The sequence below is a fragment of the Malus sylvestris genome, chromosome 15 (genome assembly GCF_916048215.2).
Source record: "Malus sylvestris chromosome 15, drMalSylv7.2, whole genome shotgun sequence".
Taxonomy (NCBI): Eukaryota; Viridiplantae; Streptophyta; class Magnoliopsida; order Rosales; family Rosaceae; genus Malus; species Malus sylvestris.
This window is the reverse complement of record NC_062274.1, coordinates 24,313,893-24,333,386: the sequence shown is the minus strand read 5'-3', so window position 1 is coordinate 24,333,386 and position 19,494 is coordinate 24,313,893. Positions and strand designations below refer to the sequence as shown.

At 35.9% G+C, this 19,494-nt stretch overlaps 2 protein-coding genes across 6 annotated transcripts; both read left to right on the top strand.

Moving 5' to 3' along the window:
• The first annotated feature begins 5,723 nt into the window (after positions 1 to 5,723).
• LOC126602842 (uncharacterized) lies at positions 5,724 to 8,131 on the top strand. Its single transcript, XM_050269688.1, has 2 exons — positions 5,724 to 6,494; positions 7,712 to 8,131. The coding sequence occupies exons 1-2, from the start codon at positions 5,724 to 5,726 to the stop codon at positions 8,129 to 8,131; spliced, it is 1,191 nt and encodes a 396-aa protein (XP_050125645.1).
• A 6,234-nt stretch (positions 8,132 to 14,365) lies between these two features.
• Positions 14,366 to 19,011, top strand: LOC126602041 (uncharacterized). Of its 5 annotated transcripts, none has more exons than XR_007615959.1 (13): positions 14,367 to 14,716; positions 14,814 to 14,852; positions 14,953 to 15,095; positions 15,351 to 15,426; positions 15,548 to 15,842; positions 15,925 to 16,034; positions 16,142 to 16,189; positions 16,276 to 16,479; positions 16,705 to 16,806; positions 17,003 to 17,136; positions 17,253 to 17,391; positions 17,549 to 17,818; positions 18,694 to 19,011. XR_007615959.1 is itself a non-coding variant. In XM_050268857.1 (12 exons), exons 1-12 carry the CDS (start codon positions 14,520 to 14,522, stop codon positions 17,688 to 17,690), a joined length of 1,626 nt encoding a protein of 541 aa, XP_050124814.1. In that variant the 5' UTR covers positions 14,366 to 14,519; the 3' UTR covers positions 17,691 to 17,993. The 5 variants fall into 5 exon arrangements, 3 of the variants coding, with proteins under 3 accessions (XP_050124814.1, XP_050124815.1, XP_050124813.1); XR_007615958.1 differs by having other exon boundaries at positions 18,646 to 19,011; XM_050268857.1 differs by lacking the exon at positions 18,694 to 19,011 and having other exon boundaries at positions 14,366 to 14,716; positions 17,552 to 17,993.
• The last annotated feature ends 483 nt before the right edge of the window (positions 19,012 to 19,494 follow it).

Genomic DNA, 19,494 nt, shown 5'->3' with positions numbered 1-19,494 from the left:
CCTCCTTCTGTCTGTCTGTCTGTCTGTCTGTCTCTCTCTCTCTCTCTCTCTCTCTCTCTCTCTCTCTCTCGTATTTTTCAATAGTACATGGGCCTGAGCACAGTAACCTAAGACCCAAGCAAAGCAACACACAGGCCCAAGCCCAGCACCGACCTTCCTCCTTCTCGCCTAGCCCAACATGCCGAGCTGACTCATCGCGCAAGCCCTAGCGGTGAGCCAAGCCGACCCAACTGCTACGGCAACAGCAACAGCACAGCCGCCCAAGGCTGCACTTTTTATCACTTTCTCGACCCCCGTCGATCCAAAATTTGAGCCCTGAGGCTTTGAAAAATCAATAAGAAAGAGAAAATTAATTTTTTTCTTACCTTGGAAACGAAAAGCAACTGAACACAATTCTTTGTACCGGCAAGCGAAAAAGATTGCTAGGGGAGGGCGAACAAATATCTTTTGGCTTTCTTTCTTTCTTGTGGGGTTTTAATTGTACTCCAAATTTATTTAACTCCCTGCTTGATGCAGACTTAAATAGGTTTTGGTGGCAATTACATTCCTTTTCCTAGAAGAATTTAAATTCCAAATTAAAGATGGAATCTACATCAAATTGGGACACAAACTCCATTACAGCTTTGGATTCCTACACCTCCTGCACTTTCTTGCGAGCAGCCCAGTAGATGTGGGGACATTTGTGGAGCCAAAATAATCCCAAAAATCATGGAGCTGACACGTGAATTATTTCCCAAGAAAGACAAGAGTGTCCCTATTAAATGAGGACAGAGCAACCTCATTCACTACATGCAGCTAAGGTAGAGCAGGCAGAGATCAATGACTGCTCAAGGCACCCCTGCCCGTAGGAAAAGTCAAAGATATTTATAATAGAATAATCCCTTATTCTTATCATAAATACATTCCTAATCAGATAAGACCTCTTTCAAGTAAGTTATCATAATCCCACTTATTTAGGATATTTACCTAATTATTCTAAGATATTTATTTACACAATTGTCTTAGAATATTCTCACCCAAATTCCACCCTAGGGTTGTCCACCTCTAAACCCTAGAAGGCCGGCCTATCTCCTCCAATTCTCCTATAAATACTCTATTTATCTCCAAAATTCAAAGAAGCTTCAGTCATCCCTAAAGAGGTTTTTTGCTTCCTACAAACACTCAAACACATTCTTTTCAGAATTCTAATTTTGGCATCGGATATTCTTCGGCCAAAGCCCCCCCATTCATTGTGGGTGCGTGAGGCTTTTGGTCTTAATCTTAGGTGTTATTATTTTGCAGGTGTAGATTGTAATCTAGGAAAGATGGAAATTTGCATCCTCATATGTCATTTAGTTTACAAAATTTTATCTACATATTTAATCTTCCTAGCGTTACTCATAATTTAATTAAATGAATTCACAATACGCAAACCTCTCTATAAATTACCAACTAATCAAAGTTAAGCTATATTACAATTTACATGTAATTTCCTTCGTGTTTCAGCAGCCTACAAGAGGAAAGGCGGGTCTCTGGCGGCTTAATTTCCATTAGAATATAATAGAGATGCTTCATAGATTTGTATATTGACCCAATTAGTCGTATAAGTTCCAGAAAGTTTGGACAAATATATAGTAGAGGGGTGAATCCATGCAACTTTCTTTCATTCTTTGACCACGAAGAGAAGGTGGATGCCGATTTGCTAGTGCCAAAGTCTCAACTATTACCGGTATTTTACATCCTCATTATAGCGTCTTATGTTAATAATATAAAGATACATGTAACTTTTTATCTACATAATATAATAAGATCCATTTTAATACGAGACGTGTTGATATATAATTGTGTACTAGTATCATATAAGTTACTCTTCGTTTCCGCTATCTCATATGCTAGCATTATATTACATTATTGCATGAATAATGACCTTTTATTTTAATTGGAAATTTGACCGTGTGTGAGTTGTGACTTTGGATTCCCATATCTCGACGCTTCCATGCCAAACCCTAAACACACAAAACTGAGAGAATGATGGCATGGGAATAATGCAGAGCGCGGATCATCATGTCAGCTGTCCCATGTCCTTTGAATTTTAATCCAAAGCACTTGTAATTAGTAGTAATTAGTCAACGCAGCAGTTCCAAGTCGGCGGAGTTGTTTAAAGTAAACGTGGGGTTTCCACTTATAATTTTCTAAAGCCAAAAGCCATTTTGATATCTCAATTCAAGTACTTTTATTATTTGTTTTTGAATTAAAACATTTGAGTTGAATAATTAACGTGAGATTTTTATTGTAATATTTGGTTACTTACTGTAGGTTCCCGCTCTTTTCAAGTCGCCACATTAACAGCTAAAACCAAGTAATCATACTTTCAATAAATAAGATGGTGCCTTGTTTATAATGTGATTATACGATTATTTATCTTTATCTCTATCCTCATGCGATAACTTACCACGTCATAAGAAATATAGGCAGAAACCAAACGGAGGCATGAGGCCTAAGAGATGAAAATTTAAGAAGGCCTTCTTAATATGAGTATTTATAAAATCATTTTTTAAATTTCATTGAAAAAATTGTTCTTCTTGCTTTTGGAAAAATCATTATTCCCTTCTCTCAAACAAAAATACAAAGAAAAGAGAGTGTCATATGAAGAAAAGGCTGGAGGCGTGATTTGGGTTTTTTATTTTTTTTTTTTTTTTTTAATATTAAGAGTATCTCCACATGTTAGTGGAATACAAGAATAAAGGCATGTAAGTAGCCTTTACTTTGAATAGGCAAGGGCAAGCAATGACAAGTACTATTCACAAATGTTTTTTTTTCTTTTTTGAATCTTTTATGCTTTGTTGGCCTTATCTAGTAGAATTACAAACCAAATTAACAATCCCACTATAGTATCTACTATAAGCAAAACACAAGCCGTAATCACCGTCTTCTTCCAAACTTCGAAAAGAAGTAATTTTGACCATGGACTTAAGCATGAAGTGTTGACAAATTAGACTTTGGGCATGAATTAGCAATGAAGATCGGAAACAATGGTCAACTTTGGGCATTGTCTAGATGTCCCACATCCACCTTCAGCACCTAAACATAGTGCTTCATTTACCTTGCACAAACCTGTCCCGTTGATTACCCCTTGAAACCCACTTGCTGGTCAACATTTATGTTGTGGGACCCACTTGCTGGTGTCGTAATGACGTGGCCTTTGCCAGTGGGCTCAAGGCTTAGCAAAAGTTTTTGCTCTTACCTTTCATTAACAGATGGAGATGCTCTAAAAACACTTCAATACGAAGGTGTGACCTAAGGCCTTGCTCACAAGAAAAAAAGCTTAAAATTTTTTAGGGACGAAACATGTTGCACATGTAATCCGTACAATTTATTCGGAATTGTTGGATTTCAAATGAAATTTTTTTTGATAAAATTAGAATTTCGAATCCAACTTGTACCCCAAAATAAAATAAATTTTCAATTTGATAGTGTTGGCCTTGAGTAAATTTGGGCCAAAAACCGAATATACACAAGTCTTCCATAGCCCATATAGAATTATAGTCACCATTTCAATTTTATGATAATTCTAACCAAAACTTGATGTAACAGTACTAACATACCCTTAATATTAGGGTTTCTCACAACAAAAACAAAACCTTCATGGCAATCAACAGCAATCAACCAAGAATGAAAAACTGAGAGAGATTTTGACAAAAAAACAAGAAAAAAAACAGGGAGAGATAAAAAATTGAAGAAATCAGGAGAAGAAAGGACCTGCAAGTGGGTTTTGGAATCAAGGGGAGCTTTTGCTTGGTGTGGATTCTTAAGGCTTTGGCATCGTCACTGTATACAGGGAGGTGTCCATTTCACCACCAAAACCCAAAACCCTAGCAGGTTAGTTATATGTGCTAAATAATTTTTCTCTAAAACCTTTTCCTAATTTTAATATATTTACATGTTAGTTAGATGCGCTAATTAATTGTTTTCCCTTCAGAATATGACTCAATTCATGACCGTGATCCATTACGGATGGAGGAGGGTTGATAGCCCATACACAGATGGTCAAGTGAAATCAATGGTAGTGTCAATCAAAGTTACTCATCAAGATCTTATACATGGTATATATAAACGTCTTCGTGTTAGCCTGAGTGAATTTAGAATCTCAGTACATTATCAATGCATGCGCAACTTAGGGATGCAAAATATGATGGAGATTGTAAACAATGACGATGTGACTAGTTGCGTATGTGAAAGTCTTTCTGCAAAACCGAACAAGATTTCGTTATATGTTACAACATATCCTCTAAATGAACCTGAAGATGAACACCCAATTGCATGCAGTTCTCCATCACCAACAATGGCAATTCAAGAGAATGATGACATTTTAGGTGATGAACAACCAAGTCAAATTCTTTAAGACAATGCCCAGGTTAGTGAGACTTCAATATATGTGAGTTTTTAGTTTACTGATGACTATCATGATTGTCAAATCCCAACCCGGGCCCCCACCACATCCCGAGCTCGACTCTGCTATAGCACGATATTGTTAGCTTTGGGCCCCTACCACGCCCTCACAATATTTCCGTAGCACGATATTATTGTCCGCTGGGAACTCACACATGAACTTCCCAATGGGTCACCCATCATAGGATTGCTCTAAGGCGAACTCGCTTAACTTCGGAGTTCCTACAGAATCCGAAGCCAGTGAGCTTCCAAAAGGCCTCGTGCTAGGTAGAGATGGGAATATACATGTAAGGCTTGCAAGATCCACTCCCCTGGGCGATGTGGGATGTTACAATCCACCCCCTTAGGGGCCCGACGTCTTAGTCGGCACACTTCCGGCCAGGGATTGGCTCTGATACCAAATTGTCACATCCCGGGCTCGACTCTGCCGTAGCACGATATTGTCCGCTTTGGGCCCCGACCACGCCCTCATGGTTTTGTTTCTGGGAACTCACACGAGAACTTCCCAATGGGTCACCCATCATAGGATTTCTCTCGCGCAAACTCGCTTACTTCGGAGTTCCTACGAAATCTGAAGCCAGTGAGCTGCCAAAAGGCCTCATGCTAGGTAGAGATGGGAATATACATATAAGGCTTACAAGATCCACTCCTCTGGGCGATGTGGGATGTTACAATGATAGTACCCATTTTGATAATGTGCAGTCTAACGATGCCAATGTCAATCTATCGTCGTCTCGTCGTAATAAACGTAAGAGCATACAAGGCTATGCTAATATTGCAGATTTGAATATAGATGGAGATATTATGGTCGGACAATTGAACTCGAGTAAGAAAGAGTTGCAAAAACAATTAGCTATGATTGCAATGAGGAAGAATTATGAGTTTAAAGTGGAAAGATCAACTAAGGATCGTTTGGAAATTAGATGTGTGGATGATAATTGCAAGTGGTGACTTCGTGCAACCAAATTACAAGTGTCAGAATTTTTTGAATTAAGAAAATTTGAAACTAATCATTATGTTCATTAGATGTTGTTCAGCGTGATCATCGGCAAGCAAGTAGTTCTGTTGTTGGCCAATTTATAAAGTCAAAGTATAAGGGGCATCACGTGCATATAGACCTAAAGACATCATTGAGGATACAAGTTGGGGTTAATATGAGCTACAAGAAAGCTTGGAGAGCAAGAGAGCATGCATTTGACATGATCTGAGGATCGCCAGAGGAATCTTTTGCCGCACTTCCTGCCTATTATGCCATGTTAGAAAGTAAAAATCCTAGGACAGTAACACATATAGAAATGGATGACAATAATCACTTTTTATACTTTTTCATGGCAATGGGAGCCTCTATAAGGGGATTTCGTGGTTCTATGAGGCATGTGGTAGCAGTTGATGGGAGTTTTCTAAAGGGTAAATATCTTGGCACCTTATTTGTCGTTGTATGCCATGATGGACAAAATCAAATATATCATTTGGCATTTGGTGTGGGTGACTCAGAAAATGACGCTTCATGGACATGGTTTCTTACAAAATTGAGAAGTGCCATGGGAGAGGTAACAAACTTGGTGTTTGTATCTAATCGACATGAAAGTATTGGTAAAGCTGTGCAAACTGTGTTTCCAGAGGCATATCATGGAGCTTGTATGTATCATGTAGCTGGCAACATGAGGAATAAATTCGGTGATGATGAAATGATGTTTAAGTTATATTCCACTGCAGTAAAAGCATACCTTGTGTCAGAGTTTAATATTGTTATGATTGATATTTGGGCAATCAAAGATGGAAAAGTAGGAAAACATCTTCAAGAAATTGGGTATCATGGATGGGCTCATGCACATTTCAATGGAAAACGATACAACATGATGACAACCAACATTGCCAAATCCATGAATGCAAATCTAAAGGATGCTCAAAAGTTTCCTATCACTACTCTAGCAGATCATCTTAGAGGTATACTCCAAGAGTGGTTCAACGAACGTCGAAACACAACAAGTTCATGGAATTCGACCTTGACAAAGTGGGCAGAGGAAAAAGTGCACAAGAATCAAAATAGAGACTTACGTATGTCGGTATGTATGATTTTTTTACATTTTTATCCACTCTCACATTCCTAATGCACACTGGACACCTAAATCCACATAGAGTCCATACCAAGAATAGACAAAGAAAAAAAATAAAGAACCGACACCCGTCCATACTTGCAGTGTTGACAAAGATTTTATCATTTAGGTACAATAGTAGCTCTGTTTTTTTTTTTTTTTTCCAAAAGTACTTCTTCGTAGTCAAAGGTTGAGGCCTCTGTCGAAGAAAAACTTTCCAAACTTGTTCTCCAAATTTTTTGAATAAGACCAACATTTTGTTCTTATAAGGATCACGATAATCACCTATTATTTTAAATAGAAATCTAAAAGCCAAAAGCTACAAGCTAAAATCTAAAAGCTAAAAGCTAAAAGCATATGTTAACTCTTTATTTAATCAGTTGTGGCCAGGAAGCATGTAATATTTCGTGGTTGAGTGAGCTGGATGATGGCCAAATCTATGTGGTTAGTGCACATATTTTGTTAACCAAAAACATAGTTAAAATGTTTCAAACAAATAAACAGGTTGATAAAAGAATATGATAATTATGATTAATTGGTCTCTTGTTGTTGGTTGTCACTTGTCAGATTAGAAGATTTGCAATTTGCAAATAATTTGACGTATTCTAATAAGTTTTTAAGTCCCTAATTTTTCCCATTGGTGTTTCTTCAAGGTATTGTGTGCAAGGTTCTAAAAGTCACTAGGCGCTAGTTGGGCGGCAGGCTGGGGCCTAGCGCCTAGGCGGCTAGGCGGCTAGGCGGGGCCTAGGCGGACTAGGCAGATTTAAGTAAATCTATCATATTTTAGGTAAATAAGTGTCTGCTTCTACTTGAAATATATATAATTTCATCATAAACTACAAAATAGAATGCATATATATCATGAAGTATTGGAACATAATGAAAACATGTGAAATAAGGATATAATGTTTGTTCATTCAAGTATGCAACAAGTCTCTTACAAGTTATTGGAAAAAAAACAAAATGCAAAATGAAAGTTATGTATTTTCTGTCTAAGTGAGTTGCAACCTAGGCGGGTGCCTAGGTGGGCTAGGCGGGTGCCTAGGTGGTCTAGGCAGTGGGCTGGGGCCTAGGCATTAATCGGGGCGGTGGGCTGGGGCCTAGCGCCTAGGCGAGGATTTTTAAAACAGTGATTGTGTGTGCATTTTTTAATTTTTTTTTTCTTCGCATGGTTGACAACTATGCAGGTATCTTCCATTAATCACTATGCATTGCAAGTACATGAGGCAGACTTATATCATATGGTTGATCTAAATGCCAAGTCATGCATGTGTAAAATGTTTGATCTCGACCAATTTCCATGTGTCCATGCAACTGTTGCATGTCGAATTCGCAACACATCGGTGTACATTATGTGCTCCAAATTCTACACAGCCAATGCAATTGTGCTAGCGTATGTGGAGCCCATTTGGCCGATTGGAAACAAGAGTGAATGGAGTGTGCCAGAAGAGGTGCAGAATAGAGTTGTGTTACCTCCAATCAGACAAGTTGTATCTGGAAGACACAAGATAAACAGAATCCCATCTCAGGGGGAGGAAAGGATAGTGAAGAAGCAGTCGCTGTGGTGGGACATGCTACAATCGCCAAACTTGCAAGAATCCAATTAGACTCCATTCCAGCACATGATGTGAATGTTTTTCTTTGGAATTAATTACATTATTATATTTTCTATTATTCGGGATTTATCACATTATTGACTTTTATATTTTCAATCACCAGTTTAGCAGAAGAACCTCACACATATTTTAGCTTACAAGGGTTTTTGCTCCTCTATTTTTAGATTCAAATTTTGCTTCGGAAATTCAGTTCCTGATTAATTTTTATGTTTAGTTTACTGGGTTATCTTCAATTTTCACATTCTTTGATTACATTTGAATATCTATATTTACTATATATATTGATTATAAAAATATATATAAATAAATAAATAAAAGAGTGTAGGAAATGGAGGGGTTCGAGAGTAGGGGTATTGGATAGTATTGAAGAGGCTACCTTTTTTATGCTTCAAGATCTCAACTAATTGTTGTGTTTTTCATGATTAAGAGCAATGAGGAATTTTTTTGTCATTAAGGGTATATTAGTATTTATACATCAAATTTTAGTTAGAATTATCATAAAATTAAAATAATAGCTATAATTAGACCTGGCAAACGGGTCGTGTAAGTCGTGTTCATGTCGTTTTCGTGTAACACCTGTTATCTTAACGGGTCGTGTCGTGTCACACCTGTTATCTTAACGGGTCCTTAACAGGTCGGGTCACTTTACCCAACGGGTAAAATGACCCGACCCGTTATGACCCGTTAAGAAAAATATTTTTTTTTCTTAAATTTGCACATACCACACATGGTCACATAAATATTACTTCAAAATATTAAAACACATTTGTCGTTTAAATACTACATCTACACTAAAAAATAAGAGTCTCATAAAAAATACATTCATACACTACTAATCTATTACAAATATTAAATGTGCAAGGATATGCAAAATGAAAGCGTTTTTGTTTTCAAGGTTGTGAAGCCTTTCTCAAAAGTTTAAACCTTGCCAATGGAACTCAAAGCTTAATTAAGTATAATATAAGATTTTGTGGTATCCACTAGTGTAAATATTTTAAATTGAAGATCAAATTCATTCATTGTATTCATATAGGGTCAAGGAGTGTACTTGTAAAAAATCATCAAAATCGGAGTTAAAATAACCGTTAAATTGTGATTTTTCGTTTATAACCGTCGAAATGTTTTGTCTCGTTACTTAATCTTTAAATGTTTGTTTTTTGCAACTTTTGGCATATGCGATCTCGAAGCATATACAAACAAGTATGACGGTTAGATCGTTGAAACTAATTTCGTATAATGCATATCTCATCAAAACAATAGATTCACTAACACTTAAGAGTTTATTCTTACTTTCATTAAGTATAACATAAGATTTTGTGATATCCACCAATGTAAATATTTTAAATTGAAGATCGAATTCATTCATTGTATTCATATAGGGTCAAGGAGTGTAGCTGTAAAAAATCATCAAAATCGGAGTTAAAATAACCGTTAAATCGTGATTTTTCGTTTATAACCGTCGAAAAGTTTTGTCTCGTTACTTGATCTCTGAATGTTTGTTTTTTGCAATTTTTGGCATATGCAATCTCGAAGTATATACAAACATGTTTGACGGTTGGATCGTTGAAACTAGTTTCGTAGAATGCGTATCCCATCAAAACAATATATTCACTAACACTTAAAGATTTTATTCATACTTTCATCAAGTATAACATAAGATTTTCACTAGTGTAAATATTTTAAATTGAAGATCGAATTCAATCATTGTATTTATATAGGGTCAAGGAGTGTAGCTGTAAAAAATCATCAAAATCGGAGTTAAAATAACCATTAAATCGTGATTTTTCGTTTATAATTGTCGATAAGTTTTGTCCCGTTACATGATCTTTGAATGTTTGTTTTTTGCAATTTTTGGCATATGCGATCTCGAAGCATATACAAACAAATTTGACGGTTGGATCGTTGAAACTAGTTTCGTAGAATGCGTATCCCATCAAAACAATAGATTCACTAACACTTAAAGATTTTATTCATACTTTCATCAAGTATAACATAAGATTTTGTGGTATCCACTAGTGTAAATATTTTAAATTCAATATCGAATTCATTCATTGTATTTATATAGGGTCAAGGAGTGTAGCTATAAAAAAATCATCAAAATCGGAGTTAAAATAACCATTAAATCGTGATTTTTCGTTTATAACCGTCGAAAAGTTTTGTCCTGTTACTTGATCTTTGAATGTTTGTTTTTTGCAATTTTTGGCGTATGCGATCTCGAAGCATATACAAACAAGTTTGACGGTTGGATCGTTGAAACTAGTTTCGCAAAATGCGTATCTCATCAAAACATTAAATTCACTAACACTTAAGAGTTTATTCATATTTTCATTAAGTATAACATAAGATTTTGTGGTATCCACTAGTGTAAATATTTTAAATTGAAGATCGAATTCATTCCTTGTATTCATATAGGGTCAAGGAGTATAGCTGTAAAACATTATCAAAATTAGAGTTAAAATAACCGTTAAATTGTGATTTTTCGTTTATAACCGTCGAAATGTTTTGTCTCGTTACTTGATATCTGAATGTTTGTTTTTTGCAATTTTTGGCGTATGCGATCTTGCAGTATATACAAACATGTTTGACGGTTGGATCGTTGAAACTAGTTTCGTAGAATGCGTATCCCATCAAAACAATAGATTCACTAACACTTAAGAGTTTATTCATACTTTCATCAAGTATAACATAAGATTTTGTGGTATCCCCTAGTGTAAATATTTTAAATTGAAGATCGAATTCATTCATTGTATTCATATAGGGTCAAGGAGTGTAACTGTAAAAAATCATCAAAATCGGAGTTAAAATAACCGTTAAATCGTGATTTTTCGTTTATAACCGTCGAAAAGTTTTGTCTCGTTACTTGATCTCTGAATGTTTGTTTTTTTCAATGTTTGGCATATGCAATCTCGAAGTATATACAAACATGTTTGACGGTTGGATCGTTGAAACTAGTTTCGTAGAATGCGTATCCCATCAAAACAATATATTCACTAACACTTAAAGATTTTATTCATACTTTCATCAAGTATAACATAAGATTTTCACTAGTGTAAATATTTTAAATTGAAGATCGAATTCAATCATTGTATTTATATAGGGTCAAGGAGTGTAGCTGTAAAAAATCATTAAAATCGGAGTTAAAATAACCATTAAATCGTGATTTTTCGTTTATAATTGTCGATAAGTTTTGTCCCATTACATGATCTTTGAATGTTTGTTTTTTGCAATTTTTGGCATATGCGATCTCGAAGCATATACAAACAAATTTGACGGTTGGATCGTTGAAACTAGTTTCGTAGAATGCGTATCCCATCAAAACAATAGATTCACTAACACTTAAAGATTTTATTCATACTTTCATCAAGTATAACATAAGATTTTGTGGTATCCACTAGTGTAAATATTTTAAATTGAAGATCGAATTCATTCATTGTATTTATATAGGGTCAAGGAGTGTAGCTATAAAAAAATCATCAAAATCGGAGTTAAAATATACATTAAATCGTGATTTTTCGTTTATAACCGTCGAAAAGTTTTGTCCTGTTACTTGATCTCTGAATGTTTGTTTTTTGCAATTTTTGGCATATGCGATATCGAAGCATATACAAACAAGTTTGACGGTTGGATCATTGAAACTAGTTTCGCAAAATGCGTATCTCATCAAAACATTAAATTCACTAACACTTAAGAGTTTATTCATATTTTCATTAAGTATAACATAAGATTTTGTGGTATCCACTAGTGTAAATATTTTAAATTGAAGATCGAATTCATTCCTTGTATTCATATAGGGTCAAGGAGTATAGCTGTAAAAAATTATCAAAATTAGAGTTAAAATAACCGTTAAATCGTGATTTTTCGTTTATAACCGTCGAAATGTTTTGTCTCATTACTTGATATCTGAATGTTTGTTTTTTGCAATTTTTGGCGTATGCGATCTTGCAGTATATACGAACATGTTTGACGGTTGGATCGTTGAAACTAGTTTCGTAGAATGCGTATCCCATCAAAACAATAGATTCACTAACACTTCAGAGTTTATTCATACTTTCATCAAGTATAACATAAGATTTTGTGGTATCCCCTAGTGTAAATATTTTAAATTGAAGATCGAATTCATTCATTCTATTCATATAGGGTCAAGGAGTGTAGCTGTAAAAAATCATCAAAATCGGAGTTAAAATAACCGTTAAATCGTGATTTTTCGTTTATAACCGTCGAAAAGTTTTGTCTCGTTACTTGATCTCTGAATGTTTTTTTTTGCAATTTTTTGCTGATGCGATCTCGAAGTATATACAAACATGTTTGATAGTTGGATCGTTGAAACTAGTTTCGTAGAATGCGTATCCCATCAAAACAATATATTCACTAACACTTAAAGATTTTATTCATACTTTCATCAAGTATAACATAAGATTTTCACTAGTGTAAATATTTTAAATTGAAGATCGAATTCAATCATTGTATTTATATAGGGTCAATGAGTGTAGCTTTAAAAAATCATTAAAATCGGAGTTAAAATAATCATTAAATCGTGATTTTTCGTTTATAATCGTCGATACGTTTTGTCCCGTTACATGATCTTTGAATGTTTGTTTTTTGCAATTTTTGGCATATGCGATCTTGAAGCATATACAAACAAATTTGCGGTTGGATCGTTGAAACTAGTTTCGTAGAATGCATATCCCATCAAAACAATAGATTCACTAACACTTAAAGATTTTATTCATACTTTCATCAAGTATAACATAAGATTTTGTGGTATCCACTAGTGTAAATATTTTAAATTCAATATCGAATTCATTCATTGTATTTATATAGGGTCAAGGAGTGTAGCTATAAAAAAATCATCAAAATCGGAGTTAAAATAACCATTAAATTGTGATTTTTCGTTTATAACCGTCGAAAAGTTTTGTCCTGTTACTTGATCTCTGAATGTTTGTTTTTTGCAATTTTTGGCGTATGCGATCTCGAAGCATATACAAACAAGTTTGACGGTTGGATCGTTGAAACTAGTTTCGCAAAATGCGTATCTCATCAAAACATTAAATTCACTAACACTTAAGAGTTTATTCATATTTTCATTAAGTATAACATAAGATTTTGTGGTATCCACTAGTGTAAATATTTTAAATTGAAGATCGAATTCATTCCTTGTATTCATATAGGGTCAAGGAGTATAGCTGTAAAAAATTATCAAAATTAGAGTTAAAATAACTGTTAAATCATGATTTTTCGTTTATAACCGTCGAAATGTTTTGTCTCGTTACTTGATATCTGAATGTTTATTTTTTGCAATTTTTGGTGTATGCGATCTTGCAGTATATACAAACATGTTTGACGGTTGGATCGTTGAAACTAGTTTCGTAGAATGCGTATCCCATCAAAATAATAGATTCACTAACACTTAAGAGTTTATTCATACTTTCATCAAGTATAACATAAGATTTTGTGGTATTCCCTAGTGTAAATATTTTAAATTGAAGATCGAATTCATTCATTGTATTCATATAGGGTCAAGGAGTGTAGCTTTAAAAAATCATCAAAATCAGAGTTAAAATAACCGTTAAATCGTGAGATTTCATTTATAACCGTCGAAAAGTTTTGTCGCGTTACTTGATCTGTGAATGTTTGTTTTTTGTAATTTTTTGCTGATGCGATCTCGAAGCATATACAAACAAGTTTGATAGTTGGATCGTTGAAATTAGTTTCGTATAAGTCGTATCCCATGAAGTTCAATGGTGTGTGTGTATATATATATATATTTATTTATTTATTAAGTAGATTTAAATCTATTTATTTTGTATGTATAATTATTATAGTTTTTAGGGGTATAAAATTTAATTTAAAATTTAATATATATATATATATATATATATATATATAATATAACTATTATAGTTAATATTTTGGGGGTATAATTATTATAGTATATATAATTATTATAATTATTATAGTTTTTAGGGGTATAAAATTGTTAAATTAATATATATAATTATTATAGTATTTTTTTAGGGTTATAAAATTATAAAATTAATATTCTGGTTATCGTGTATTGTGTTACTCACGTGTATACCAAACCAATCCGTTATCTAAGTTACCCGATAACGACCCGTTTCGTTATCGTGTCGACCTGAACAGCTGTTAATTTCGTGTCGTATCGTGTCAGTTATCAATCGTGTCAGAAATTACCAAGACTATAATTCTATATGGATCTAAAATATGATTACTTTTCCAAATTTCCCATTCGCCTCATCGTTCTCATGGCGTAAGTCGGTGATAGAGGAGGCAAACTGTAACTACCAAGGGGGTTAGGGCTCCTCTCAGGTTCGCAACTCGACTAGTCGACCCTCGCATTCGAATCGAATCCGGTGGAACGATGTGGCACGAAGCCAGGAGGTCGGAGCGGAAGGTCCACGACATGATGGACGCCGCTCGTAAACGAGCTCAAAGACGTGCCGTTTTCCTGGCCAAGCGCCGCGGCGACCCCCAGCAGTCGATCCAGGTCGTCGGCTCTCGCTGCCGCATGTGCCGCGATGACGGCCTCTACCAAGCCGCCGAGGACCAGCAAGGCCTGTAATGCTCCTTTACCTCAACTCTCCTTCTCTCAGCTTCAATTTGCATGTGTATGTATAATCACGACGTCGTTTTGTTCGAATTCAATTTCTATCAGGATTCCTTGGAACGGGAAGCAGGATGTTTTGATTGATAGGTATAAATTTCAATTCTGTTTTAGTTTTACTGTCGATTTTTCATATTGAATTTGTGAAGGTTTTTAGCTTGAATTTTGTATTGGTAAATGTAAAATGCAGATTTGATTGGCGAGCTCTGCTCGATTTTATTCGAGATACGCCGCACTTGCGTGCTCAAGAAAAGTCCGAAGAAGAGGAGGAATTAGAAGAGTGTGTTAATTTTGAGTGTTATCGGGATTTAATTAAGAATCGTCGTAGAGGATGTCGGTACTTTGTTTTGATTTCTAATCATATGTATTCATTTAAATGTGTATGACATTGTAGATTACACACCATGTTTATGTAATCGAACGGCCTTAAGTTCGTGGGTTATACATTGCTTTTCTGTATGCAATAATTATCTCTATCCGTAAGGGCATTGAAAGACGAAAATTATAAACCTCTGGTGTTCGAAATATTAATTGTGATGTGGGGTTTTAATTTAAGATTGTCACAGTTTAAGCTTCTTACGTTAACAGATACTGATGATGAGGGTTTGCTACATGTGGAACAAGAGATAGAGGCCAAGTTTACTGCCCCGTTTGCTCCTGACAGGTTTGAATTTTCTTTTACATTTATACGGCTGCAGGTCTTCTCACTATTAGTGGTATGTAAGTTTAGCATACTATGATAGTTTTGCATGTGGCATCAAGTCTTGTTTTTGATGCATTTGTAGGTCTCAGGCGCAACAACCTTCTGCTGTTAAGGGTTCTTATTCGCAGGTGGGGTTCTCTTATGAAGGGAATGGAAAAGATGAGGCCCAGTTTTCGGACTCTGATGATAATGATGAAGATGATGACGAAGATGAGGATGAGGATGATTTCAACAGTGATGACAGCAGTGATGAAGGAATGGATAAAATAGCAAAAGAGTTTGGAATAAAAAGATATGGTTGGCTTGTTTACATGGATAAGAAAGCTAAGGAGGAGGAGAAACGGCAAAAAGAAGTGATCAAAGGCGATCCTGCAATTGTAAGTTCTCACAATTGTGGGTCACATGTGCTTTCTGTTCCAGTAGTCATAATCCATAATTTGAATTTGCAAAACTTTGTAGAGGAAACTAAGTCGTAAGGAAAGAAGGAAGGCTTCTCAGATAGAAAGGGAGAGAGAAAGAGAAACTGCACGGGTAACTGGAACTCGGGTGCTCCACCATGACCCGTACCGGTAAACAATGAATAATTTTATTTTCCAAAATTAGTTGACTTTTGCTCCTGTTGCCCAAGTGGTAGGATTTTTTCTTCCATATAACTTATGAAAAGATTGCACTGCAGTGAAACTAGACGAAGTCCAACATATGAAGCTTATCCTCGCCCAAGAAGGTAAAATCGTTATATCATTCGTATTCGTGTCTAAATCTTTCCACAAAAGGCCTTTGCTTGTTACCTCTTGTTATTTGTGTGTGTAGATCAAGATCTCGATCATATTCACCATCATACTCACGGAGATATCCTCGTGGACGACATTCTGATGATGGTCATCGAAGCAAACCAACAATTGCTAAAATCGAATATATTACTGAATTTGGGGGATCCGGGGACAAGGATGGATCAAAGCGTGAAGGGTTCTCTCCACCATCGTCTCCTTCCTCACAGGCCAATGTGTTAAACCGGTCGGAGCACTCGACCATTTATTCTTACAAAGATCCATTGGACACTCTTTACTCTGCTGCATCTTTTCACCCATTTTGTTAGGTGAGCAAAATTTATTGGTTTAGAATAGATCAGGCTTAGGGGTATCAACCTAACTGCCAAGAGGAAGAGGGAAGGAGGCTTCATTTCTGAAGCTCATTTTGTTCCCAGATATTGTTATTCCTAATGCTTCTTCTTTCCTGCAGGCCCTCAACTGGTCTCATACTTGAGGCTCTGCATATTGATCCTGCATCCGGTGCATCCCTTGAGAAGGATAAGGGTGCTAAATTGGTGAAACCACCAGCAAGGTATCTCATGGAACCTGGATCAGAAGATCTTTTGTTTTTCTTCACATTTGAAGTTTGAGGGAACGTAATCATTGGAGGCTTTATTAATCATTGTGCTTATTATTTTCGTCTCAGCTTTTATCACTGTGGTTTTTCTATATCCTTGTAACTATATTTTTCTCACTTTTTAAACTTTGCTTGCTTCCTTACCTCACAGTAGATCATCAGCATTAGCTAAGTTAACTAAGGGAAGTACTTCTGTTGGGCCGTTGAAGCAGCAACCAGTGGAGAAGAAAGAAACTCCTCAAGAACGACTTAAAAGGATTATGAGCAAGCAACTGAACAAACAAAGTATGTCCGATAACTTAATGCATTGCTTATGTTAAACAGCTTATTGTTATTCATTTTTGTTATCAGTGCCTGACTCATGGTATATAATATCATTTTGAACTTAATTGCTTTTTCAGTTAAGAAAGATACTGCTGCTGAAATAGCTAAAAAGCGAGAGCAGGAACGCCAGAGGCTGGAAAAACTTGCAGAAACAAGCCGATTAAGTCGATCTAGGCATCGTAGCCGCAGTAGGAGCTATAGCCGCTCTCCTCCAAGGTCGGTGATTTTTCTTTTTACATAATAAAGGGTGCTGGCTATAAGTATGAACATAAGGCTGATAATCAAATCATGTTATGATCTCTTATGGTGGGTCGAAAATCGGTGCCACAATTATATTGCCTTGCCCATGATTGTGAAAATGTGTTAAATGCAGAAGACACCAACGTGGTAGAAGTCCGAGAAGGAAGAGTTCCCTAAGACGTTATTCCCGGTCTCATTCTAGATCTCGTTCCCGGTCTAGCTCCCGCTCTCGAACCCGTAATCGTTCACGAACTTACTCCCGCTCACCAAGGTGACCCCACTGTGTATCTTTTCCTTATGTTGCCTGGGGCCTATTGGTACTCATGGGGATTGTTACCGAGAGCGGACCAGCTTACAGGGTTAGGAGCCGTTCAAGATATTGATGGAAAAAGAGTTCAGGAAGGTGAGCATGGTACTTGATGTACTTTTATTTGAGTTTTTCTCTGCTTCTAGTTCTAGAAGGTAGAACCGGTCAATCATACTTGAATTTCTGGGTTTGTGGGATCTCGCAGTGAGTTGTGAAATCCCAAACTTGTTTGTATATGAAATATTATATTAAATGGATTGGTATGATTTTATGTTTCGTTCTCTAATTGGATTGGATTCATTGTTTGCCGCATGAAGAAACGGATGTCAGCATCCAAATTTTGTCCAAGTTGAAGGTAAAACATGGAGTCGTCAAGAATTAAACTTGGTTAAAATTTGAAAATTGACATTCATTTCTTCTTGCAACATTCGTTTGTGGGGGTTTTTCTCTCCGTTTGTGAGAGAATTTTACCAACTTCCATTTCTCACCCTTTCTACCATTTTTTCCTCCCCTTTCTTCAGTTTCTCTCTCTGATTGCTGTTTTGAGAGTCAGCCTTGGATTTCTCTTCTTTCTTTTTTTTTTTTGCGTTCTTTTCATACCTTCTTCCTCGTTTTCAGCCCCTTTCCCTCAACCCAACCTACACATCAATCCTTTGCAACAATGAATTTTCTTCTCCACCATCTTCCCTCTCCCATAACCAAGATCTTAAAGTTTCGAGCCCAATCTGGAATCTCATTTGCTACACTTTAAGATTTGATTTTTGCTTTGGGTATGCTTGTCATATTTGGGTTGATTTGGATGTGGGCTGCTTCTATTTAATGGGGATTAAGGTTTTGTCGGCTGTTTTTACTTTTGTTTTTACTTTTGGGCTAACTGCTTTTGATGTCTTCTTGTATCTGTTTGCTGCTGGTGCACCTTTTAGTTCTTCCTACGGTTGTGGATTTCACGTTTGTGGTGGTTGTTTGGATAGTTCGAGAGTCATGTTTGACATATCATTTGATCGCTTGAAGATGACGCCTGTTTCTAGCTCCGGGAGGATGCTACAATATTGTCTTGTATAGATCTCCCGTGGAGGCTTCGATCTCCTCTTTGGCGCTTGGGTTGATGGTGGCGGTGGTTGTAGGGAGATAGAAGAAGTTGCTGGGGTTTCCATGTATGTATGTTTTTTTTTTTCTTTTTCTTTTTCTTCTTGTATGGGCTCCAATTTCTTTTTGGGCACAGGCTTACTTTGTATTTGTTTGTATGGAGAGTCCTTTCTTTTGTTTTGTGCTTACTTTTGTATTCGGTACCCTTTTTTTGTAGTCTTGTTCTGTTGGTAATGAAGTTACTTTTGACCTTAAAAAATGTTAATTGCCCTCAACACCAACCATTTTATAAAGAATTTCAAAAATACAAATAAATAAAAACACCTAAATACAATAAAATGAGTCATCAAATAAGGAATGTAAACCTATGCGGCAAAACCCTAAAGCTAGAGATGGCAAATTAACCCATTGAAATGTAAATGGGTATCCGTTAAGACCCGTTTAAATTGATAACATCATGAGATGAGGGTGTGAATGGTAGTAGTAATATTGTTGTAAGGTAAAATCAAACTAAATAGGTCTTAATATGTACTCATTAACAACCCAATAAGTTGATTTGCCATCCCTACCTCAAGCAATTGACCATAAAAATACCCTAAAGCAAGTTTCATGTATATAGAAAAGCCTAAGGATTCTTTGCCGGTTCTTAGCTTGTTCTCTTCTCTCTTCTTCCCTTTGGTTCGATT